Source organism: Syngnathus typhle, linkage group LG5 (genome assembly GCF_033458585.1).
Source record: "Syngnathus typhle isolate RoL2023-S1 ecotype Sweden linkage group LG5, RoL_Styp_1.0, whole genome shotgun sequence".
In the NCBI taxonomy this organism is placed as follows: Eukaryota; Metazoa; Chordata; class Actinopteri; order Syngnathiformes; family Syngnathidae; genus Syngnathus; species Syngnathus typhle.
The window spans coordinates 20425121-20450569 of record NC_083742.1 but is presented as its reverse complement, the minus strand read 5'-3'; the positions used below and the strand labels follow the sequence as shown (position 1 = coordinate 20450569).

The 25449-nt window shown below is 48.6% G+C and overlaps 2 protein-coding genes across 18 annotated transcripts; both read left to right on the top strand.

Moving 5' to 3' along the window:
* Positions 1 to 127: 127 nt before the first annotated feature.
* On the top strand, positions 128 to 23351 carry LOC133154866 (rho guanine nucleotide exchange factor 28-like). 17 transcript variants are annotated; one of them, XM_061279909.1, is made up of 40 exons: positions 128 to 208; positions 263 to 321; positions 903 to 949; positions 2779 to 2920; positions 3399 to 3508; positions 3661 to 3847; positions 4983 to 5166; positions 5381 to 5582; positions 5728 to 5803; positions 7405 to 7451; positions 7977 to 8034; positions 12982 to 13133; positions 13265 to 13578; positions 13642 to 13741; positions 13938 to 14049; positions 14523 to 14603; positions 14949 to 14991; positions 15623 to 15715; positions 16145 to 16268; positions 16644 to 16800; positions 16973 to 17028; positions 17735 to 17792; positions 18175 to 18304; positions 18383 to 18495; positions 18562 to 18702; positions 18784 to 19034; positions 19097 to 19222; positions 19302 to 19419; positions 19520 to 19774; positions 19851 to 20106; positions 20172 to 20290; positions 20356 to 20547; positions 20657 to 20779; positions 20855 to 20976; positions 21058 to 21105; positions 21254 to 21358; positions 21423 to 21572; positions 21642 to 21893; positions 22022 to 22418; positions 22577 to 23351. In XM_061279909.1, exons 3-40 carry the CDS (start codon positions 917 to 919, stop codon positions 22768 to 22770), a joined length of 5421 nt encoding a protein of 1806 aa, XP_061135893.1. In that variant the 5' UTR covers positions 128 to 208; positions 263 to 321; positions 903 to 916; the 3' UTR covers positions 22771 to 23351. The 17 variants fall into 17 exon arrangements, with proteins under 17 accessions (XP_061135893.1, XP_061135903.1, XP_061135896.1 ...); XM_061279919.1 differs by having other exon boundaries at positions 21420 to 21572; positions 22546 to 22687; XM_061279912.1 differs by having other exon boundaries at positions 129 to 208; positions 12982 to 13103; positions 16656 to 16800; positions 21420 to 21572.
* A 385-nt stretch (positions 23352 to 23736) lies between these two features.
* si:ch211-110p13.9 (uncharacterized protein LOC562347 homolog) lies at positions 23737 to 25447 on the top strand. The gene is made up of 4 exons (XM_061279930.1): positions 23737 to 23978; positions 24105 to 24228; positions 24323 to 24456; positions 24524 to 25447. The coding sequence occupies exons 1-4, from the start codon at positions 23865 to 23867 to the stop codon at positions 25190 to 25192; spliced, it is 1041 nt and encodes a 346-aa protein (XP_061135914.1). The 5' UTR covers positions 23737 to 23864; the 3' UTR covers positions 25193 to 25447.
* Positions 25448 to 25449: the final 2 nt, after the last annotated feature.

The window sequence follows — 25449 nt, the reverse complement described above, 5'->3', positions numbered from 1 at the left end:
ACCGCCTTTTTGCTTTAGAGGTCGCTGTTACTCAAACAATCCATGTGACAAGTGTCAATTTGTCACTCCGCCGCCGTTGCCCCAAGACAAGGTGGGGGCGTCATTGGTCACGCCCCCCTTTAAATAGCAGCCAAGCCGAGTCAACCTGGAGTCATTTACACCAACCAGCACGTGAATTATTAACACTTTGAAAAGGAATGGAGCAAAGGTAAGGCGTACTAGTGAAGAGGACTGCTGGTTTGTGAAAAGGAATGGAGCAAAGGTAAGGCGTACTAGTGAAGAGGACTGCTGGTTTGCCTTGCGATCTTTTGCTCTAAGCAGGTAAGTACACTACATTACTCATCGAATTGAATTTATATGGAAAAAAGCCATCTGCTTAGTTTGGGTTGAATGAGGTTGCTTGGATGAACAAAAGTGACAAACATTTTCATTGAACGAGACATTGAAGAATATCTGGCTAGTGCAAATACATGACTATGTATTTTAACAGTGGTGCCACTGTCAATAGTTGCTGCAAAACACCTCATTTCACGTGGCTTTAGTTTGAATGTGTGTATCGGTTGGTGTGCTGCAAAAGGCAAATCGAAATCAGTTGTGCACAGATAAAGCTCCTCGGTCTGACTAAAACCAGAAGTGAAATTCAATCATTTTTCCCATTTGAGATCTACTACATGCATGCAATGTTGTTGACTACCTACTGCGCACGTGTACGTATTGTATTGCTTATCAGGTCTCGTGAAACAGCGTGGACATTAGGAGAGCGTCTCAAAATGACCATGATCATTCAAAGATAAGCAGATAGTGTTTGCTCATCCTTTCAAGAGCTGACTTAACAATGAAGGGGACAATCATCAAGTGTCCTTTTGTTCTCAAGTGCTTATTGAAGTGCTCTTTTTTTCCAGCAGGTACGGCGAAGATGGAGTTGAGCAGAAGGAAAGTGCCTCTATATGTGAGTAGTTGCAGTCTTGATGTCTGAAAAACATGCAATTGGAACATTGGGGAGACGTCGTAGGAGTGGAGAAAGAAGTTAAAAGTTCTTATGCCGCCGCAAACGTGTGTCTTTTGTTTCAGCGGAAGAATAAGCATCAGTCAGTGGCACGCTGAATAAAAGCTTATCTACTTGGCAAATCAGTAACTTTCAGTCATTGACAGAATTGTTTTTTATTTGTACTTGAATTACTCACAGTTAGAAAAGACATTTATTTCCTGTTAAAACATTCAGCGGATGTGTAAATATTTTCCACCTTTCTTTCTTTCAGTCTGACAGCGACTATTACGAGGGCTGCTATTCACGTCACTGGATGCGATTGAACGTTTGTTCACGTTGCTTTCGTTGGAGCACGTTCTATTTGTGACATTGAACCATTTTCCCACCTTTAAAGCGGAGAGTGGCTTTACGAGTTACTTTTGTTATTGGGATGGAAAAAAAAACAGGTGTTGTTGGCGTATTATGCTACCACATTAGCTTTTGAATTGAGCAGATGTGTGCTACAATAGAACATCGGAACACGACCCATGCAAGGATGCTACTGGCCGGCCTTGAATTTGGTTGGACTTCATGTGCATCTGCCAGGTCGAGAGTCTTTTAAAGAAATGAAATGGCTGAGCGAGATGAAAGGCATTTTGACCACAGCCACAGTGGCGCAGCCCTCCTGTATCTGCAAAATGACAATTTGTTCCATTTGTGCAAAGCGGATGTTTCAAGAAATAAATGCGCCAACCAATCCCGTTGGCTCAATATCACACGGCTACGGCAAAGCGGCCGGGGGCCGCGTGAAAAGAAATGCGTCCCTATTTCTGTGCAGAAGAATTTGGCTCATCTCCCTTTTTTTCCCTCTTAACCAAAGCATGTAAATGGGAGACAACTGGAAACACTTTGTGAATCCCACACTCTCTCAGCCCACAAAGCTTATATTCCATGCCGACCATTTTTCAAGGTCATTCTTGGAACTTTGGTCTTGCCTACAGCTTGTGTCATTTTCTGCCACTTTATCACTTGATGTTTCCCAGAATACTTCACCCAGTATCCGTTGGCTCTATTGATGCCACGCACAGCTTGATGGCTGATCGATTTGGTTTCCCCGGTGCAACTGGCGAGCGATGGCTCACGGCTCAAGATGATGTTCACAAACGTCCGATAAATGCTCCATTTTTTTTCATTTTCTCAATGTCTGCCTGCAAACATTTCGGGGATGTAGCCTTCTATTTGGATCATTTTCTTGTCATTTCATCTCGCCCAAATTGTCGGATGGAAAAGGCCAATGAAGGATGGTTGATGTTCCGGCCGGTGCCCGAGTACCCAGCAACGAGGCGGTGTGAGTCGCTCACCAAAAGAGCAAAAAGTGTCCCAGACCAATGCAAGCGACTCGCGGAGGAGAGCTAGCGGCGGCAAGAGTCAAAGCTCGCAACTTGTTTTGTAAAACACAGAAGTCAACACGGGCGGGCGGGCCGGCCTATCTCATTCCAGCCTAATGAGAGTAACACAGAGCTATTGGCAATTTCCGGCTCCCATCAGTCTATGGCTCTGCAGATGGTTGTGCTCTAATTGACGTTGCGCCTCCTCAGATCCAAATGTTCCCATCAGTTTGCGGCAGAAGGCCTTCCTGTTTTTATCGAGGGGACATTTGATTGGACCATCAAGAGAAAGCAAATCTGCCAAGAGATTTAGCGTACCACGGAAATATTAACGAGTTTTACCCCCCCAAATCCTTCTTTTGAATTCAAACCTGTTCAAATCCTTCAATGAATGTTTTTTTCTTTCTTTGTCAAACACATCAGGGCCAGGCCAAGGTGTTTGCATTACTGGACGGGGTGGATTCCACGCTGGAAGATGCCGAAGTCTTCATTGTTTTGGAAGGATCCACGCTGGTCCATGTCACCAGGGCTCAGAGTGACGTCATGCTCTGCTTCATCGTGCCCGGTACTGGAAGTGAACGTGGAACCTCACTTAAATTATCTTCAAGTCGAAAACTCCGGCTCTGAAAAATGGATCTTTTCGATCCTGTCTGTGATCAAGCAAATTGCAGTCATCTAGCAGTGACTTGATGTCTGGAAATGCACAGAAGCTTATCAACTTCCTCTCAGGAGGGAAACCGTACGTCAACAGTAGAGTTTGACAGAGACGGCCAACGGTGGCACGGGCCAGCCTTCCCGCTCCCGACGCTGCTGAAGGTTCCTGCCTTTGTCTCGAAAATAAATCATCATCATTATCACGCCGTACCAGAAGGAAATATGCAAGCCCGCTCGCTAGCCATTACCAGTCAGTAAAGATGCTTTGATGAAATGTTGAAGGCGATGCTTATTTTATTGAGCACATTTTTGGCTGACCTCCCAACGGATGATGGCCGGAGAACAGATTGAATCTAGTGGAAATAATGTACGCATTTGTTTTGTTTTAGGCCATAACCTGGCCGAGGTGGTCTCTGTGCAGGCCTACTTGAGCTCCCAAAGCGCACCTCTGGCATGGGTGGGCGGCGCAATGCTGGAATACGTCCAAGACGACGCACAGGTAGGAAAGGGACCGTGTGGATGGACTTTGATTGTCAAGTCTTGTTTTAGAAGCCACGTGATTGCTTTTGACCTTCTCAACATGGTTACAGCAAGCATTTTTTCGAGCTGTGTGTATCGTGCTATGGGATGTTAAGAATGGGTCATTGTCAGGAGCTGGCAGAGCACCTGGTCACCCGCGGACATAGTCTGAAGTCTCCGGATCACGCAGAGCTGAGCAGCCTCTTCAACCTGGGCCAGCAGAGCTCCCGCTGGGCTATGGATCGACGCGTGGCTCTCGCCATGGCTAACCTGGATATTCCTCCAAATTGGAACATTCTGGGGACTCCCAGCAGAGACGGTGAGAGCTCCGCTCCATCTTCTCAGCGACCGCTATCGTTTGCTTCTTGCTTCGTCCTTCCTTTGCAAAGGTGAACTCTTCAACTCTGTTCCACTCCCATTTCTTTCTCCACCATCGAGAGCATTTGCCGGCCGGCGCAGTGCCGCACGGAAATCGGAAGTGATCACGCTCGCATGCGTGCACCCGTTGAATTCATCATGGCTAATTAGGCAGCCGCTAATGTAGTTAATAGAGCCGTTCCATCTGGGCACTGCCTGAGGCGGAGGGAGCTCCATCCATCCATTCATTTCGCTGACCGCCATGTTTGCGAGATGACACCACCGCCGCCGTCTGTCTGTCTGCCTGTTCATCTCAACTAAATTGTGCTTTACAGCCACCTACAGCCCAGAAGCAACAAAGTGGATTTCAGGCTAATGCGCTTAGCGTAGCCTGTTTCATTGCAGCAGCGTCCCCTTCCCAATGTCTGCTGCGGTCAATGCGAGTGCGCTTGTCAACCCGTTTAGCGTTTGACTTCTGCCGTTGGACTATTAAAGGCGGCTGAAAGAGCAAGGCTAATATTGACTTGCACACCCTAAGAACACATTGCTCGCTCCCATCCATTGGCCCTGTCAACTTTGCACATATGTGGAGTAATAAGAAAAGGATTATTATGCATTCCCACCGTGTAGGTTTGGCTTTGCCATGCAGAACAATTTGACGCTGTTTTATGACATGGATTTATGCTCGCTGGATTCTTTAGTACCCGGCCGGGTGCACCTGTATAATCCAACTGCTGTCCTTTTATGAGGGCTACGTAGGGCTGACTGCAGGTGCTCACAGTTGCGTTGACGTCACAATATAAAGCTGTCCGCTTCAAGAGCACAGGAAACTTATGGCAACTAAAAATATAGTGCGTTTGTTTTTGGTGGCCAACATATGCAGCAATAGGTCAGTGTGTACATTTTTGTTAAAGTGGGTCAGTGGGCCAAAGCGATTCAGTGCTGGGCCGTAGAAGAAATGAGTCGGTGACAAGTATGCTAATTAAGAAAGCAGGAGATCCGCATTAAATAGCACACTGGTGATTGCCGTTTTGTCATTTCCACTTGGATCTCTTCATCACTCACTCATCTGCCCGATGGTGATGTGGTCAGCACAGATGGCAGCCCCAGAGACTCCCTGCTCCACCTGGCCGTGCGATGGGGTCTGTGTCGACTGGCCGAGCTGCTGCTTTGTCAGCCCGGAGGTCTGATGGCCGTCAACGTTCCGAACGAGGACGGCGTCACACCGCTGCAGCTGGCCTACTCGTCGGGCAACAGAGAACTCGTCCAGCTCCTCCTGCGGTAAGATTTGAAACTCCGTTCAAACACTGGCACCTTTTGTATTCTTCAGTGTTGCTGAATTTGTGATCATTTGTCGAATTGTTGAACGGAGAGACAGTCATTGAACGGATCTCCACTAGGTTAGCACAATCACGCGAACAACTGCCAGTTGCATGTTGCAAATGGCTCTCCAAGTAAGTGAGCGTTTGGTCTGAACACATTGATTTTGTGGCAGGCCACCCAACCCTCTAGCCACACCTCCCGCAGGACTGTCTCAGGTATGGGCAGACCGCTCCCGCTTGCTGAGATACTGTCACGACACGGGCAATTTGACACTGAGCGTCCGACAAAATCTCAAGTGGAGCTCAGAGGAGAGCCGGCATGCTGATATTCAGTTGCTCAGAAACAGACTTGGAGATGAAGGCTTCCTCAGAGAGGTCAGTGAGAGAGAGAAGCTTTGGGGCTTTTCTCCGACTCGTGTATTGAAAATGCTTTTGCAACTGGATCATCACACTTTCAACAGGAACTGCATTAAATAGGATTCATCAAGAAGAAGCTGATTGCGGTGTATCCTTCTCTCAGATTAAAGCGTTACGAAGAGAACCAACAGAGAGCCTTTTCGGCAAAGAACAATTGGTGGACGATCCAGCAGAAAACGGTAATTTAACCAATCCATATCCATGTTTCATCTTTCTTCTATCTTCTCTTTTATCTTTCTTCTATCTTCTCTTTCATCTTTCTTCTATCTTCTCTTTCATCTTTCTTCTATCTTCTCTTTCATCTTTCTTCTATCTTCTCTTTCATCTTTCTTCTATCTTCTCTTTCATCTTTCTTCTGAAAGATCTCTCTGAAAGATGAAAGAGAAGATAGATGAAAGATCTTTCTTCTATCTTCTCTTTCATCTTTCTTCTATCTTCTCTTTCATCTTTCTTCTTTTCATCTTTCTTCTATCTTCTCTTTCATCTTTCTTCTATCTTCTCTTTCATCTTTCTTCTATCTTCTCTTTCATCTTTCTTCTATCTTCTCTTTCATCTTTCTTCTATCTTCTCTTTCATCTTCTCTATCTTCTCTTTCATCTTTCGTCTATCTTCTCTTTCATCTTTCTTCTATCTTCTCTTTCATCTTTCTTCTATCTTCTCTTTCATCTTTCTTCTATCTTCTCTTTCATCTTTCTTCTGAAAGATCTCTCTGAAAGATGAAAGAGAAGATAGAAGAAAGATGAAAGAGAAGATGAAAGATCTTTCTTCTATCTTCTCTTTCATCTTTCTTCTATCTTCTCTTTCTTCTTTTCATCTTTCTTCTTTTCATCTTTCTTCTTTTCATCTTTCTTCTATCTTCTCTTTCATCTTTCTTCTATCTTCTCTTTCATCTTTCTTCTATCTTCTCTTTCATCTTTCTTCTATCTTCTCTTTCATCTTTCTTCTATCTTCTCTTTCATCTTTCTTCTATCTTCTCTTTCATCTTTCTTCTATCTTCTCTTTCATCTTTCTTCTATCTTCTCTTTCATCTTTCTTCTATCTTCTCTTTCATCTTTCTTCTATCTTCTCTTTCACCTTTCTTCTATCTTCTCTTTCACCTTTCTTCTATCACCGGGATTTCGGATTGGCATTTTTCTAGATTTAGTTGTTCTTCTTCACGTGGCAACCTTGAATCCCTCCCTTTTTTCTCTGTTAGTTTTGAATAGGAGTAATTGAGTGACCTCATGTGGAAATGTGGAGGTACTGCAAAATGAAAAGAGGCTCGCTTTCAGGAAGAAAACGCCAATAATAAGACTCAACTTTGTTCTTTGGGTTTCAACTGACATTTAATGTTGTCCACATGTCTTTGCATGTTAAAAAAAACACATTTAAACCTATGACGACACCAGTCGGTCGGTCGGTCGATCGATCGGTCGGTCGATCGGTCGGTCGGTCGGTCGGTCGGTCGATCGGTCGGTCGGTCGATCGATCTCCGCACAGTGCCGCCGCCTTCCCTCCCTCGTATGTTGCGCAACAACAATATCCATGCGGAACAAAAAAGTTTCCCATCTTTAAAGAATATTTTAAACCCACTGGAATCCAACCTATTTAACATTTCAACCCATTTCTTTATTCCTTGTCCTTTTTCACCAAATGAAACTTTGGAATTTCCTTTGACCGTTCCATGCGACCTCCTTGATTGTTTTGGGTGTGAGCACTCAAACCGCCTGCTAGTTATTGCAATGTACTAATATTGTCCGAGTTATTAAGAAAGATGAAGGCTGGCTTTTGCTTGTTGCAGGAGCTTTTGCTGATAAGAGCGGCGAGAATTCAGCTGCAGACGATAATGTAAGTAAAAATATGACCTCATGAAATGGTACATGGGCGCCGGCAAAAGTATGCAAACTGGTTTCTTTTCCAGCGTATTGATGTTTTGGCAAGTACAACAGAACAACCAGTCAGCCATTGAATTCAATGGGCACCGTTTTGGGGCACCGTCAGTCAGAGTTGCTAAGAAATGTTGTTTGGAGAAAAAGTCCAAGTGAGGAGACAAAAGCAGAAAAGGCAACAAATATGTATTTGTCATGTGGCCAAGCTGCCTTCATTCTATGGCGCTCCTAAAATCTTGTCAAGGTGTCGCAGGCAGGCGCCACCAAGTGTGCCTTGAATGGCCGGCCCACTTTGTTTGGCTTTGCTTGTTTCATGTTTGTGCAGGCAGGACCTGTTGTACACGCTACAGATGGTTACCTAATTGATCTCGCTCGCTGCCAAACACTTGTGTTTTTGTACTTAGCCAGACTTTTTAGCGGAACGCTTGCAACTTGACGGAAAGGTCTGGCTGTGCCGCTCAGTGAACACTTTTCCTCCCGACAGGACTACGAGGAGCCCCTCATGTTTTGCCTCAATCAAGAGGACGAGCAGTCTGACTCTGGTAAGGGACCCGCTATTAATGTCAAACGTCTCATTTCAGAATTTGTCTTTTTTTGAAATCTTGTGTTGCTTCAGATGTGGATGTGGCTATGTTGTTGTTTTAGGCGTCCAAGTAGCTTCCAATCATTAAAGGAGCTCAACGGTAGGAACCGTTTAACAAATTGCATTTGGGCTCCCTTTTCGACTTCTCCGTCCGATGCTCGTCCCTCTTTGTTCACCGCAGTCGGGACACGTGGAAGGCATTTTGATGAAATGGCGTGCTCCTGTAACCGACCCGGAGTCATCCTGCTCCTGCCAGCATGTTTTGGACGGCTAATGAATTCTAAACATGTGGCTTCCTTCGGATCTCCAGCTTGGACGACATCCTGCGGGTTGAACGATGGGCTTGATTCACCCACCGGTGCGCCAAATGATGCCTGAGCGCAAGAATGTCGCGGTTACAAGCCGGATCTGTGGGCTTTACGATACTTGGCAGTGGACGTCTGCAATTTGAACTTCCTGTGGCTGGTGTTGTTTTCCATGCTCATGCTTTCGCCATTTTGCTCTGCGCATCTGTCCGTGTCCGCGGCATGGGGATATTCACTTTCTTCTTCTTCTCTCTGTCTTTGAAGACAGCCAGCCGCCTGTGACCTCAACTGATCCCTTGGATGCTTTTTATAAATATAGACTTGAGAACCCCCCCCCCCCCCCCAGCCCTTTAATTGATGAATTGAACAGGCAGGAAAGCACTTTTGTGTCATTGCTAATGAACTTTGAATTGCTCATCTTGTCGTTTTGTTTTTATCTCACGCTATATGGACTCTTGACTTGAACTAAGGTGTCAGTCAGAATCTCTGCCGTCAGAGCTTCAGCAATGAGAGCAAAGGAATGAGGAATTTGGAGCCTAACTGTCAGTTTCTCTGCCGTGTCCTTCTTGGGATCAGCTTCTTCTTGCCGCTGGCTTCGATGAATGACACCCAAATTCAATGTACGACTGACGACAGGTTCTTAATGACAGCTTGATGCAATAGAAAACCATTCTCTGCTTTTTCCAAAGTGGTGTGAGAACGCAATGGACAATTTAGGATAGGGATAGCTTGGCAACAGATGACGAGCTAGCTAGCGCTACGCCAAAAATGCTAACAAGAGTCCCTGACCCCAGCTGAGGGATTTCCAGGATGCTTTCTGCCGTGGGAACTCTCCGATTGCTCACGCATGCACTTTTGATGCATTCTCAACATGTTTGGCATGCTATGGTGGCCGGTGGTGCTTTTCTTGCTCTTCTCATCACGAATGACAAGCAGTCATCTACTTGAGCTTGTGCTCGTCGTGCTGGCTGGGGAATTGTAAGTTGGCAACGGTCGAAAAAGAGGCGGGTGGCTGAAGAAGAAGAAGAAAATAGCCACAGCGCTCACTGTTGTCTCCATGGTGAGTCTGCTGACCTGGCAGTTTGCTCCTTCTCTTCAACATCGCTGTGTTTAGCAATTCCGAGAGATCCCAGTGGCCAATGCCATGTGGCCAGCGCCATGTGGCCAGCAAATGGAGACCGACTGGGCGCATTCTATCTTGGCGAGACAACGCACAGGGTTAATGATTTCTCCAGTGTCACCTCCACTCGGCTGTCTGCAGTGGTGTTTGTCTTCTCTGTAGGTTCTGAAGTCACTCCTATGTTTGACTTTCTCCCTCCCTCCTCCAGTCACTTTTTCCGGCCCGTCATTGAACCCCCCCCCCCCCCCCCTTTCTGCCACTACCAGGCTTCGTGGCTTCACTTCAGTGCTCCCTTCAAAACGTGTTGCAGATGAGTGAAAAGAGGCACACAATTGGAAACGAGTTAGGAAAGTCGCAAAGAAAAAGGAAAGTTGAGGGAGGACAGCGCTAGACTCCTCCGAGTTGGGGAGGGCTTTAGGGGGAGGGGTGCTTGGGGGAGCCAGGGGGAACATGCTGGCTAAAGTGTCTACAGCGGGGCTCTGGAAAGAGAAAGGAGCAATTGCCGCCGCCGCACGCAGCTAGTGGCTCAGCCGGCCGGCCGTCCGGCACCTAGCCTCTTCCTCCCGCCCGCCGTGCGGGAATGGATGTACCCTGAGGCTTCTGTTTTGACCAAGCTTGAGCCGGTAGCAAGACAGCACGCTGTCATGGATTCCGACTCGGAGTCTCCTTTTAACTACTCGTGGCCCTCTTTTCCAAGGAGGAGGATGCGTCAAAAAGGTAACGGAGCGCTGCAAGGACTCTTTGGTATTTGGTACCTGGTGTGTGTCATCTGCATTGTTGTGAAAATGGACCTTTTCAAAGCATTGCGTGTTCAGACTGCATGCAGATGACTCGTTTGCACAAAGTTTCAGTCGGCAACCAAAAGCAAGAAGATTTTGGAGCCCTAAAGTGGAATTGAGCCTGTTGCCATCAAACGTACTTCTCCGCAAGCCGCAGTAGCTAACTGTTTGTTTGCCTCTGATGTAACTTGATATCTGACAGCGTGTTGCCCAATGACAGATGTCCTCACCGGGCAGACGCTCAGCATTGTTGTTTCATCTTGGGCTCCACGTGAGTGATCAAGTCCAGGACAGTCACAAAGACTTTTCTTGGCCCCTTATGGAAAGCAAAGCCCGATTTAGCGCACGGGTTGTTCGACTCACCTCCGCAATTATATTCCAATCCTGTCAAAAGTTGTCTTTTCCCAGGAAGCCAGTGACCGACGGCATGGACAGACACGGCAGAAGCTCAAGTTACTGCCATGTTTGTGTCATGGCTTGACTCCATGACTTTCCCTCATCTGCGACTCGAAAGCTCAGCAGCTGCACAATCCCCGTTATTGCGGAATAATTGAGATTGACACTGGCAAATTGTTTAAAGCCGGCTCGCTTGTATGACTAAACCAAAATGAACTCTGCTATCAAAGTGACCATATAAAGGCTTGAATTTGAAGTGGACGCACGCCCGCACGGCATCCGCAATCTGGACAATGGACAAGTTCAGCTGCGGGAAAAAGTTTGCCATTAAAAACTTAGTCTAACCCTGTAGCCGTGCCGAGCGTGGAGGGTCAGGCAATAGCGTTGAGAAGATTTTTGTTGTGGTTGCGACTCTCTCTAGTTTTGATGCTTGATCATCTGCATGATGCACTCAGAAGAATAGCATGACATCATTGGCCAACTCAGCATCCTTGGAATCCTTTGGAGGGACAAAAGACAAGTTTCAAGTTTGCTTTTGGGTGGCTGTCTCCATTTCCCGCCTGCCTGCGTTTATGATTTGACCCTCTTTTTAATATTTCCGGCCTCTCCTGAACGTGACGTCATCAAAGCAGAGATGATTCGCGTTCTTGCGCTCTCCAAAGCGTCGGGCCAATTGACAGGTAGCTAGCGCTCGTTGTTTATGTTCCACCTTCCAAAGACTTTGAGAAAGAGCCCTTGTGACAAACCTGCCTCCCCCAAAGCACCCAGGCTGCCTCTCTCTCTCCCTCCCAGGTTGCGGGGGCGGGGGGACGGGTCACTCTCGGTGTTTAACTGCGCTGGTCTGAAGGGCCGCCACTGACTGGCGTCTTTGTCTTACTTTCTGGAAGAGCTCTGACACTCTTTGGCGCTACTGTTGTATAGGGTTCACGCTCGCTCGCTCTGGGCTACGTAGGGTGTGAATATCACATGGAGCCTTCCAATCCTACACAAATAGCCCGACGTGCTATTTTGCATCTGATGAAATGGCAACCTGCATCGCCCAAGAGTGTGAGGAATATCATCTCTGCGGGCTTCTTTGTTATTTCTGCGCCAACTAATGTTAAAGACAGACCTCAGCGGCTGACAGTAATGATCACCAGGCAAGCGTTTAATGGGTCCGAGGCGTCACTATGATCCGGGCCGTGGCAGCCAGCTGTGGCTTCAAACTTGGTCCAGCAGTTGAATTATTAGTGCCCCCCCCAACAATGAATTGCACAGTACTTTCTGTTTTCCTGTTGTCATTCTTATGCTTGTTATTATATTTTCCGCTCCATCTTATTTGGATTGGTCTGTTGGGTAGAATGAATGTGTTTAAGCAATTGATATTGAGACTTGATCATCTGGAAAATCAATCTATTGTCTCCACTCTCTGTGGGCGCTTTTGTTATTGTTCAATATTGGTGGGCTTTTTGTGTGCGTGCAACTTGTGGTGTGTTTGGGATTGAGGACCTGCTCCCGCAGTTACCGAAGTAGTTTAGAAGTTGTGCTCAAGGTGCATGTTCTTGACATGGTACAGATGCGCCACTTAACGTCGGCCCCTTTTCCGTTGGACATGAATGAAGCGAGAACCATCTGGTTCTCTCCTCAAGGTCCTCGCGGCTTCTCAGATTGATTGGACCGGCGGCCGACAGGAAGTACAGCCATTTGCCGCTGTGATTTATCCTCCTCCTGTAAAAGTGGCCTTCGTTCCTCTTGCTGTGTGGTGCCAGTAGCTATGGAATTTTGCCCTTTGATTGACAGCTGATTTTTGTCAAAGAAATGCTTTGGATGCAAGCGTGCTGCTTGCTACACTTCCCGGCGCGACTCTTTTATTTATTCACTTACTATCCGAAACGGAACGACTACGACCACTACCACATGGAATCTTTCCTAGAAAGAGTGTTTAGAAGCTTTGTTTTGTATCCAGTGCCTGTTTTACGAAGCCAGCAGAACCTGGCTGCCACTCAACAGTGGCTCCACTGTGTCGCAAAGGTTCCCCTCAATGCTACTGTGTGCTCACTGGAAGTTATCTCGCCACGCGGCCGGCTGAGGGAAGAAACCAGGCTACACATGCAGCAGCAGCACAACGCTTGACACAGCCCTTCACGTGTGTGTGTGTGTGTGTGTGTGTGTGTGTGCGCAATGAGCCTTTGAGGCAAACACACTCTTGCTCTGCTCGCTGAATTGCCCAGGATGTCCATGTCACTTCCTGTGTTTGTGAGGGATTCTTCGGCCGTCGCCGTAGAAACGGAACATAAGGTTGAAAAATGTCTCTGCTCTCCCAACAGAAAAAAGCCAGTCCACGGGCGAGAGCCAGACCTCATCGCCGACTCTGGCTGCCGCTGCCAGGCTGTCGGCGATGATCCACGGGAAAGACGGAGTCTATGCCAACGCCGTGGTGGTGGACCGAGTGAGTGGAGAGATGATTGTGGAAGCAAAAGTATGTCTTTGGTCTTGACATCTGCCACTGCGCTTACAGAGTTCAAAATTGTTTTGGATGCAAGTCAAAAGCCAAGACATTGACCGGTTGCGTAACTCTTGCAACAACACATTTGTACTTTTCGATTCCAGGCGGATGATGTTGATGTGAAGTACGGCTCTGGCCTGTCAGCTGACGTTGGCAGCCTTTGCTGGGATTCCATGATACCCCCTGACTGGAGGAGGTGTCCAGAAAATGGCGAGAGAGCTGTCCCAAGGCAGAAATCCAAGGAGTCGCCTCTCCGCGTCTCCCCCCCTCCATCTTTCCCGTCCTCCCCCCTGGCTTCCGCCTTGCGTTTGTTTGAAGGAGGTCAGAGGCGACGGCCGCCAAGCAGCTTTCCGGTTTCTCCCACTTTGAACGGCCGACGATGCAACCTGCCGCTGGCGGCGGCGGCCCGCGGACTGAGGTACGACGGTAGCCGTTGTGATTTCCTTGAGCTGAAAAGTGGCAGCATTGATTGTGTCAACAGTCCCAGTCTTGAGTGTGACAGCGGAGAAGAGGACACACCGGGACACCCGTACCCCTGCTCAGCCCCAACGCTGCAGAAGCCATCGCAAAAGCTCTCCAAGGTATTGCCGGTTGTCAATCCATCCCTTATCGCGACGGTGTGCTCGAAAGAAGGGAAACAACTATTTCAAGAGTGCGGCTGTAAAATCCGCACATCGCTAAACATCAACAATTGCTCCTCAATGCTCTGAGGTATTGATGGAGTTTTTCAGCGTGATTGAAAAATGTTCTGTTTGCTCTGTCCCTGCTCTCATCCAGAAGCCGGAGGAAGGCGAGGTTCGACTGCGCTCCTACTCCTACTCCTCTGCTAAGGCGAGGCCCTCGCGCCCCTCGCTAAACAGAGACGCCACTGTTACTGACCTGGCAGAAGGTGAGCGGACTCTGTTCCTCTCTGACCTCTCTGTTCTGTGGCCGGCTGGATGAATGGAATAGAATAGAAACAAAGCGGCCGGCCGGCCCGATAGCTGTCACAAACAGATGGTGCGTGCGGCTGATTCAATAAAAAAAAAAAAAAAAGCACTAAGCGCTACTGTTCAAATGGCAGGTTTTTGTGTTCTTAAAAATGGACACAGATCAGTCATTTCAAAACTTTTTCTATGGTGATGACTAAGTTTGGATGGTCAGAGAAAAGTAAAATAGTGTGCACCTGGCGCTCGCCGCCGGGATGCGACGGCGGCATAATCCCGTTCAAACGCGGGTTGAAAGTCATCTGTTGCGGTGCGGTGGGAAATGTTTTCAAATGATCCATTTTGAACGCTATCAGCCCCAAAACAAGAGAAGTGTGCCGCCGGATGCGATTAGCGTTGACATTGTTGTAAGACAGCACGGCCACTGTGTGCCTAGACGGTGCATTCGGCGGCAGTGGTCGCTCTCTCCTTCAGGCTTTATCGCTGTCCAAATCGCTCAATCCACTCAACCACGTTAGTAAGTACACGGGAAGATGCTCGCTCATATCTAATTGGTGTCTGATCAAAAAGCACTTTTGGGTTTTGAGGTGACTTCAAGGTTACTCCTTTTTTTTTTTTTTGGACTCCTCTTGGTTTGGCTGTTCTATTTCGAATGTCCTCCGTTAATCCTTGGCAAAACTCTGGCGCCGTATTTGGTTGGTCTTTGTGTGTTGGGTGGCATTTTTTCTTTTTTTTCTTTTTCACAATTCTGCCAATGGCATCAAATTTTCAACCTCTGCCTTTGGCTTGGCTCGGCTTGGCTCCTAACTTCCTTCCCGCGAATGCCATGTTCACTCGTTTGCCTTTCTCTGACACGTTACAGAGCAGAGTGTGCTGAACCCGAGCGAGACTTCCAAGGAAAAGAGGTAACGCCACTCATCTGGGACGGACGGTCGGACGGACGGACGGACGGACGGACGCCATCCGCTCGACTGCGCAGGGCCTTACTGGGACTTGCGGCCTTTTCGGGCCGGCAGTAAGAGATTAGCTGCGGGGCAGGATGTGACTCGCTTCCTGTTGCAAGGGCCACTTTATGCTCTGATTTGCAACCTGGACGTAAACGGCGCCATCCCTGGCGTGAGCCTTTAGCCATTGAACGCCAGACATTTTCTATTCACCCCTTTGATTTGTCATCCATTTCCTTTTGTCGTTTTTTGTCGCAGGCTATAATGTCCTAATGCATTTTGCTCACTAATCACCGTGCATTGCTAATTGAGGAAACATTTGAGGTCATCGCGTTACGTTGGCGAGTTCATCAATCATGCTGTCTGTCGTTTGAATGCACTTCATCAGATGGAAGAAAGTCACCATCCTTAAGAAAATGCAAATCTAGTCCGTCGTAAGAAATAACGCTTGCCTCATTTTTAGACCCTCAATCCATAGACATTAACATCTGAATATTTCATTTGAATTTTGATTTCTTTCATTGATGGATTGATTCTAACCTACCGAATGGACCCCACCTAAAAAAGAAGGTGTGCTATATCCATCACACAGGCTTTTGGGTTTCCGTAAGCGGGCCCAGTCAGCAGAGGAGGAGAGCGGCGGCGCATCACTCCAACACCTCACCCTCTCAGAGTTCCTTAAAGAGTATGTGTTCAACGTGCATGGGCGCTGCGCTACGGGCGACTGACTCCACCTCTTCCGTTAACTGCATCATTAACTGCAGCGCGTACAAACTCCACATTTGAGCCTGACTTCCAATTTTGACATCACGCTGCACGTCATTTTCTGCTCTGCCCTTTTCCTACTGTCAAGTGTTGGTACATGGTATTAATTGCATCTCTCCGAGGTCATGCTGTAAATAGCATCCACTAGAGTGACACCCAAGCATGCCAAGCATGTTATCGAGAGTAGAGGAGAGTAGAGTCTGTAGAGCAGTGTCTGGACATTCTTTCATGTCAGCATGATGCTAGAATTGCAGGTTATTCCAAAGACTCATCTCGTGGCTTTTGCTTCCAAAATGCCACCGAGGTGAAGGAGGACCGACCGCTAACGCAAATGTTTACACTGCAACAGGATCGAGGACGAGGAGTGGGACAAGTACATGCTTCCGTCCAAGGCGGAGTCCGAGAAATACAAAGTGAGCCGGACCTTCAGTTTCCTCAAGAGCAGGATGTCCAGCACTCGTGGCAAAAGCAAGGTGAGACGCTCTGGAAAGTAGAATTGAAGTCAAGCTGGAAGTTCAGATAGCTCAGCCGGCTCCGTCCAGGGTGGCTTTATTTGGCCATGCAGGGAGAAAGCAAAAGTCCCTCTCCTCAGGTCTTAGCAACAGGACACGGGAAAAAGATCTTCTTACATCACCTTAAACCATCATAAGGAACCAAAACACACTCCGTAGTATCGTCGCGCACGTGTTTCAGCGCACCAAACATAAACTCGGGAGTCTTCCTCGTAAACTTTGATCGTTTGAAAATAAACATTAGGAAGGACAAACAAAGCGTGACCACCGCGCTTACCCTTCGACCGGAACAAAGTGAACACACTGGAGTGGGCAGGCGGGGAAAATCTTCCTAAGCTTTCTTTTCAGGTGAAAGGGAAAGAGGTGAAGGATGGCAAGGACAAGAACAGAGGCGCCAACGGACATCAGTTTGCGCCCGCGTCTCCATCTGCTCCTGCTGTCTGTGCGGCCTGCGATAAGGCCATTTGTGGGAAGGACGCGCTGCAGTGCTCCAGTAAGACGTCTTGTCGTTGTTGGACTGTCTTGTGGTGGCAAAGTGTCAATATCCTCTGCACGTGCTGCCTCCGATGGCAAAGTCAACAATGGCGGGCACTTTGGACGCCCATCTGGACACTGCTTGTAAGGTTCACTGGTTGAATTCTTTTTTCTTTTTTTGTCCTCACTAGACTGTTTAGCGAACGTCCACAAGAACTGCCAAGACTCTGTTGCACAATGCGGAAAGGTAACCAGCATCCGAAAAGAATTCAGCATTCTCGTTTGTTTGTTCTTTCAAATGCACTCGCTATTTGGGTTCTCATCCAAAGCCATGGGGAGTCGTGGCCGGCCGGCTCGTCGCAATCTCATTGCTTAGTATGTGTTCAGACTTTTGTCTGGGAGCGGGGGGGACAAGGCTATCTCAGGGGGTCTGCAAAAAAAACCCTTTTTTTCTCTCCCAGAAAATGCTGATTAACATTCAGCAGACGTTCTTTTGGCAAAACCGGGGGGTGGAAAAATCTTTTAGAAGAAAAATCTGAAAAAAAAAGGGGGCCAGTTTTTTTTAAATAAAACACCCATGGGATTCCCATATTTTAATTTTAGGCTGACTAGACTGTCTCATCTTTGGCACCAAGTCCTTCCTGGAAAGTCCAAAGTGCTGTGCGCTGCAGATCTACGTATGTTGTAGGTCATTGCCTTTGCCTCCTCTTCTCTCACTCCACTGCCATGCCTGTCCAAGGCTGAACGCGAAATAAAAAAGAAATCAGGCAGTTTGAAAGCCTGGAAGAAGAAATCCCAACACTTGGTGACAAAAAGAATTCCTGGAATGATGCCATGTTCTCAAGAGCCCGAAATAATAACAGTGTGGGTTGCGTCATGTGTTTGATTTGAAAGGCACTACCTGTACAAATATGTTGCTCATCAACTGAAGCCAACGTGTCACATTTCCTCAGAAGCTGCAGGAGAAGAATGCGTCGTTGATGAAAAGCAAGAATTTGTCTCTCCCACAGAGTGAGTGAGTCTGAAATGACTTCTTTGGTCTTCTTTTCATTTTCACCGCTCCTCCTCCTTTGTTTTCCTGTTGTGGAAAGCAAATCATTGACTCTCACCCATATGACTCCATTTAAGGAAGAAGAAAAAAAAAGGTTAAATTGTAATCTGCCTCAGTGGGGGGGGGGATCCAGCCTGGATTGTATTGACTCTATGTGTGTGTGTGTGTGTGTGTGTGTGTGTGTGTGTGTGTGTGTGTGTGAGCGAGAGGTTGAGTGAGGACATCTTCTTCATACATTGTCTAACTCTGCGGTGTTAGATTTAGTTGACATTTATTTCCTTCTCACAGGGGACTTTAATTTGAACATTGACCTACAGTGCAAATGTCTCTTGTCTCCTTCAGCTTCTGCGAAAGACATGGCTTCCACCTCTCCTGTGGCCTCCTCATCCCTGTCACTTACAGCAACGACCAAAGAAAAGCGAGAAACGCCGGAGCCTCTTTCCAAAAGCCTCTCCGCCTCCTTGGAGAGCAGGTAGGCTGAACGTCATCATGATGACCTGGCGGTTCTTTTCTGTAAGCGGAGGTTCTCCGTTGCCTTTTCTGCTTCCAGGCGGCCCAGTGATACGGCAGCAATGGAGGTGGATTGCGTTCCTCCATCGTACGGCTCCCAGCCGGACGAGGGCGCTCCGCTTCCGGCCGCTCTTCCGTCGCTCGTCCCGCAGGGTCCGTGAGACTCAACGGCAAGTCTTTTATCGAACGAGCGTTGATTCGAAACCATTTGTCGCGTAGATGACGCCGTTGCCCCTCCACGAAGCGATCTGTCGGCCGACCTGCTGGGGCTGGACGCCGAGTCGTGGAGCCTCGCCGTCAGTCCGGATTTCTGCAGGCAACACGACAGACGTGCCGTCAAACGGCAGGATGTCATTTACGGTGAGGCCGGCCCCTGGCCTTCAATCTGCTGCTGGTTTTAATGGCCCTGCCCTGCCCGGCCCGGCCCTCCCCACTTTGTAGAGCTGATGCAGACGGAGCTGCACCACATCCAGACTCTGACGGTCATGTCCGAAGTGTTCAGACGAGGCATGCTGGAGGAGCTGCGGCTAGGCTGGGATTGCGTGGCCCGCATTTTCCCCTGCTTGGATTCCTTGCTGCTCTTCCACAGGAACCTTTTTGGATCCCTGCAGGAGCGCAAACAAGCGTCAACCCAAGGCGACGACCGGAGAAATTACCTCATCTGCCAGATTGGAGACGTCCTTCTTCAACAGGTCGGTGCTGCTGAACGATTACCCTTCGCCGTTGCCAAGATACGGTAAGACTTCCGTTTCAGTTCTCCCATGGAAACGCTGAGACGATGAAGCGACTGTACGGAGATTTCTGCAGTCACCACTTGGAAGCTGTCGGTGTCTTCAAGGAGCTTCAGCAGCATAACAAAAAACTCCAGAACTTTGTCAAAGTAGGCCTGCCTTTCAGGACACGGCTGGCGCGCTGGCTGGCAACATGGACGCGTTGTCAAATCCTTTTTGTGCTCGCAGCAACAGAGCAATAACTTGCTGGTCAGGAGAAGAGAGATTCCTGAGTTCATCCTTTTAGTCACCCAGCGCATCACCAAGTACCCGGTTTTGTTGGAGAGGATTTTACATTACACTCAAGGCAAGGCAAACAAACGACTGGCGTTGATTTGTGTCATCGATCATCATCAACTATTGGATATCTGACCTTGACCTGGATCAATGACCTCACCCCCCGACAGAAGGCAGTCAGGAACACACGGACCTATCAAGCGCGCTGGCTCGCATTCGTGACATCATCGCCGCCGTGGACCTGACCGTGAGTAAGTACGAGCGATCTCAGGAGCTGCAGGAGGTGCTCGCCCGTCTGGAGAACAAGAGCTTTGCCAAACTGAAGAGCGGCAAGGTGATTGGCAAGCAGGACCTGCGCAGCAAACACCGACATCTACGACACAAGGGATTGCTTTACTGGAAGACTGCCACGGGCCGCCTTAAAGGTTTGCGCCGCTGGCTTGCTTTCATGTACTTGCCAACTCATCCAAATGGATCCCCCCACCCCCGCCCCCACCCTAGATACGTTGGCACTCCTGCTTACAGATGTGGTGGTGTTCCTGCAAGAGAAAGATCAACGCTTTGTATTTGCCGTCGTGGACCAGAAGCCTCCCGTGATCCCGCTGCAAAAGCTCATCGTGAGAGAAGTAGCCAACGAGGAGCGCGGGATGTTTCTCATCTCCGCTTCCTCAGCCGGTCCGGAGATGTATGAAGTTCACACCAGCGCCAGAGAGGAGAGAAATGCTTGGATGAGACACATCAGACAAGCTGTAGAGAGGTGTGTGTGTGTGTGTGTGTGCGTGTGTCATTAGCATTATCTAACCTACTTAACCTTCATGGCAGCTGTCCAGAGGAAGAGGAAGAGGAGGAGGAGGAGGAGGAGGAGCAGCAGCGTAGCACCGAAACGGAAGAGGCCAAGCGAGCGGCCCAAGTTCAAGCTCAGAAAATGTCAAAGTTCCAAGGTAAGAGTTGAGAAGAACCAAATAGTGGCTGCTGAATTCATCTGCGTTTTTCTGTCTTTTGGTAGAGACCTTGTTCATTCAGGACCAGCGTATCTGCACCAGCTTGGAGGAGAAGTTAGAGTTATATGCTGCGCTCACAGAGTTAACGCTGCGCTCTCCAGAAGCCATTCCACATCGCCGCCTGCTGGTACAAGCAGAAATTGACAGCGAGTCCCCAAGACCGGCCTCCACACTGCTCGCAGCCGCGCTCAGAGAAGGTGACCGGCACAAAGGCTAAATGGAAGTCATCATAGCTTTGTCACTGTCAAATGCATTTTCACCTGCCTGACGCAAAGTCAACTTGAATGACTCTCGCTTCCCGCGTAGCGGAAAACCTGATCGGCGTTCTTCAGGTTCACGACGGACAACGTGGCAGTTCTCCCGTCCGTGGCCGCGAGTGGCCCGACTACAACAGCCACGGCAGCAGCATCCAAGAGTCGCCCTCAGAACGTAAGGCAGCTTGCTTGGCCACTGCGTGACGGACGCGTGGAATGTACGTCACCGTCGCCTCGTTTGTTTCGCCAGCCGATTACCTGAGCACGCTTAGTATGAGCTCCACTTCTCTCGGGTCGGACAGCGAAGGGACGGATGGAATCTCGTGGAGCCAGGAGCCGAAGCAAAGTCACACCAAAGAAACACTCTTCAAGGTTGCCCTATGATACGTATATATATGGACTTCCCAATTGGAGTTCTTGTATCCTAACAGAGGCTCCTCCTTCCTTCTGTAGGTGGCTGAGAGTGTGCAGAGTCTGACTCAGCTGCTTTATAGTCTGCAGGTAAGTAAAGACACAAACTGCCAACCGTGTGTGACAATGACAATAAAGATCGATTCGATATTCGAGTAGCGTCGAAGCGGCTCGAAACGTTCAGTTGTTATTTCTGAAGGCAGTCGCTCTACATCAAGTGAGTATTTGCCATTCGCAGGCTGCCGTGACTCTCCAGGACAGCTGCCTGGAGATCCGAAAAATTCTCCTTCAGGAAGGAGAGCAATCTCAGCTCAAGAGCCTTGCCTCGCTCCAAAACACCTTGGTACGAGTTCCCTCACGTCGCCCAGTGGTGAACACTTTACAGGAGATGCGCTGCGTTGCAGGAGACGGTCGTTGAGAAGAGGAAAGAGGACGTCGACAAGAAGGCTACAGAGAGGAAGAAGGAAGAAGTGGACGAGGTGCACAAACTTCAGGTGGAATTGAAACTAGAGCAGCAGCGCTGGGACAAGAAGTGTGTGGCTCGAGACAAACGACAGGTAGGTTCCCACCCGACGCTCACCGCGGGGCGGGTGTCATCCGTGTGATGTTGTGTAAATTGCGTCCAGACTGAGCAGGAAGGCGCGCTGGAGCAGCGTGAGCGCCATTGCATCCTGGAGGCCCAACGGCTGCGTTGTGAGCGCCAGGAGCTGGAAACTCAGCTGATGGAATATCGACACAGTCTGGACAGACTGCGGGAGGGCCAGGAGAGTGTCGACAGGGAAAAGGAGAAGCTCCGAGCCCAGCAGTGTCTCCTCCAGAGTTGGAGACACAACCGGCAGAGCAGTCTGCCCGTGACCATACCTCTCGATGAATACGAGGTATGGGGATGGACGGACGGATGAACTTACTGATAAAATTGCAAAACGTTAGCTCGAAAATCAAGTGGTGTTCCCAGCACACTCCATCATCTGACCTCCTGTCTTTGAAACCTCCCCCCCCCCCCCAGGTGCCAATTCACAGTCGCTCAGGCAGCCTCGACGGCAGCTGCTGGACGTACGAGAACGACGCAGCTCTGCTCGCCTCTCTTCAGAAGAAGCAGCAGCAGCAGCAGCAGCGGCGGCGGCGGCGGCAGCAGTCCCCCCCCAACAACAACCACGCGCAGCAGCAGCAGCAGTATCTGCTCTCCGGCCCCCGGCAAAGCTCCACCTTTGGCGGTGCTGACCTTAGCCTTAGCGCCAGCCTCTACAACAGCCTCAACACCTTGCTGAGCCAAAGGCACAGAAAAGACTCTCAGGATGCTCTCACCTCGGGCAACAAGAATCACGGGCCCGACCAGCCTCTGGACGCCTCTGCCAATCCCTTCGCAAACAGAGGCACAGCGCAGCCGCAGAGCGCCGGCAAATGTATGTCGTGCAATATCATTTGGAATGGAAATAATACATCGTCACATGTCGTGAGAGCATCATTTTTAGAATATAATCTCATTCCAAAAATGGTGTTTTTTGTCTTCTCTCTTTGGATGCTCAAAAGCCTCCAAGGACTGACTCCCATCTCTCCTCAGACTGGAGTCCGCAGTCGGAGGGCCATTCCCCGAGGGCCTGGAGGCCAGAGATGCCCGGCCAAGAACTTGACCAAGTCGCTTACTCCTCCTCCTCTTCTCCTTCCCTCACGCCGCTCCTCCCCCAGCAGTCCTACCTCTCTCTGGAAGGACATCTTAGGGAGGACGCAAGCGAGGAGAACATTGTTTACCTCTGATGTTTGAAGCAGGACATCAAACTGGACTGTGATGGATGTCAATAGCGTTGGGAAATTGTCAATCATCAAATGAGAGATCAGCAGCATCCATACTGTATGTGCCTTCTTCTGCTTCATCAAACCGTCGTGCCTTTTGCTTTGGTACTCGCTGTCGTTCTATTTTGGTTTTGTAAATTGGATCGAATCCTTATTTTATTGCTTGCTCGCTTGTCAAACAACGGCGTTATTTTCTCCGTTAACACTTCAAATAGGGTCCAATCTATGGGGAAGGCTAGCTTGGGCCTTCGCAAGCTTCTCTGGCATATGCATACATTAGATTGCCATGTGATTTGAAATCCTATTTATTAGAGGAAGAAAATATTGTGACTGTCCCGTAGAGTTTGTTGAAAGGGCTACCTACCGACCTACGCACGCTGTTGGAAGAGTGAAGTGGCAAAATTCTTCTCATCCTCTGGTCATTTATTGTACCTCAATGGCTTCATGCACTGTACACAATGTTTGCTTTCTTTTCCTGGTTGTAATCACTGCTGTGATGGATGTAAATGTTGGGGCTCCTTATAAAGATCATATATATAAATCAAGTTTGTGCATGATTTTGTATTGGATCAGCTTTTTACAATGAGCTTTTGCTTGAAGCTAAACCATAGCTATGCACAAACACTTGTATTTACAAGTGTTCATTTATTCAGATTCACAGTACAAAAGAAAGACACGTTTTACAACAATATATATATATATATACACAATGGGAAAGTAGTTTATGCCTGCCTCCAAAGGAAGGATGATCAAATTGATTATTTGTCCACAATAAATGGCATATAATTACTTCCGTTTGAATCACTTTTTCATGATCGTTTACAACGTTATTCTCTTAAAATAACCATTTGAAAATACCGCTTTACCACTTTAGTTGATAATCAACCCAGGAAGATCGTGACTTCACGCAGGAGCGCGTTAGCTCTTTCTCGGCCACCGTACTTTGGAGATGCTAGCTCGCTAGCAAGCGTGCTGTGTTTATCTAGCGAGGGAGTCGAACTCCAGTTCCCCCTTGATGTCAAACTAATCTGCTAGTGTTGTGCGGGCGGGCCTGGGCAATGTCGAACCTTCGCTACTTGTCATTACCGCATCGGGACGTAGGCTCGAGGAAAATTCGTTATCTTTACTTGGCAAACGAATCGGCTTTCACGCTTACAGACTGTCACCAAAAGGTACGTGGACTAGCCATTTAATCACTACTGGACGATAACCACGTGCATGTTTATCGTCTTCTCAGATTTGGTCTGCAACTCTCAAAACCTTTTCTTTCTTTCTTTCTTTCTTTCTTTCTTCCGGAGTCGGTACCTCTTTTTCTAGGTGCCGACCTCTTGGCCAAAACGGATGTCCGTTCCGAGAACCATCCCAGGCATCACGCTAAGTTTGCCAGAAAAGGCCTCGCCACCAAACTTCACTTCTCTTCTGGTAAACACGACAAGAAAGCAATCAATCAATCAGTCCAAGTGGTTTGGGTGACATCAGGCAGCAGGCTTCTTGTGTGCTTTTTGATGTTTGTCAGCCTTCAGGTTGCGCGGCTTGAAGGTGGCTGCGTCCAGCAACGGCTTGTGGTTCTACACCATTCACGGGCTTTTCCGCATTGCCTTTGAGATGTACGCCAAGCAGGAGCAGCTGCTGGTCATGGAAAACCTCCAGGTAGGATGAGACTACTGTTCCGCAAAATGACAAACACCGAGACCCTTTGGTTACCCCCCTGTTGCAGGATGCGTGGAAATCTCAGATGAGCGACAGCCTGCTGAAGACCACTTACAGCCTGTGTGAGCAGCTCGACCGATTGGACAGCGGGAGCAAAGTGCCAGATGACCGATTGGACCGCGGGAGTCAAGTGCCAGATAAGCAACCAGCCAACAACACGAGTGGAGACGTTGCAACGGATCACGCTTACTCCATGCAGCGGAGCTCTCAAAGCGCATCTCAATTTGGGACGAAGCTCCAGAGTCTGAGTGACAAAGTGGCAGCCAAAAAGTTCACGGAGCATAACCTGGAAGTGGCCCTGTTCCTTGTGGAGCACGCCGAGCGCTGCCTGGACGAGACGGCGGAGGGGCCAGATGCGGCCGAGGCGGCGCTTGCAGACTGGCTGGGGCGCCGCTTCGCCGCCGCCCACGCTGACATAAGCCGGCGGGTGGAGGCCTTCAAGGAGCGCCACATCCAAAGGATCGGGGAGCTGCCGCCTGCCGAGGAGCTGGCCGTGCAGCTCTTCCCCGACGCCATGAGGACGCTGCTGCTGAATTGGATGGGGCTGAGTCAGGAGGAGGACTCGGCCAAAAGGCGAAGTGAGTATCCCATCCTGCTCCTCATCTTGGAGTTTGCCAACCACAACCTCATCACTGGCGTTGCACATGTGCTCTACTCCACTCTCATTTGCAAGTAGATTGTCTCCTTGGATTGCAAAGGGATAGAAGGAAATTTTTTTAAAAAACAGCACTTTTTTTTTTTTTTTTTGCAGCTTGCTTTGACTCATTCCACGTAGATATTCTTCGTGTTTACCCAACAATGGATGTGAATCCATTTGTAACCTCATTGGACCATATGCCAAGTTTGCTCTTAAAATGAAGCACAAAACAATATCAATAAAACAGCTGGTTGAACTTATAAGAACACCCCAGTCACAAATGAAAGAGTCAAATA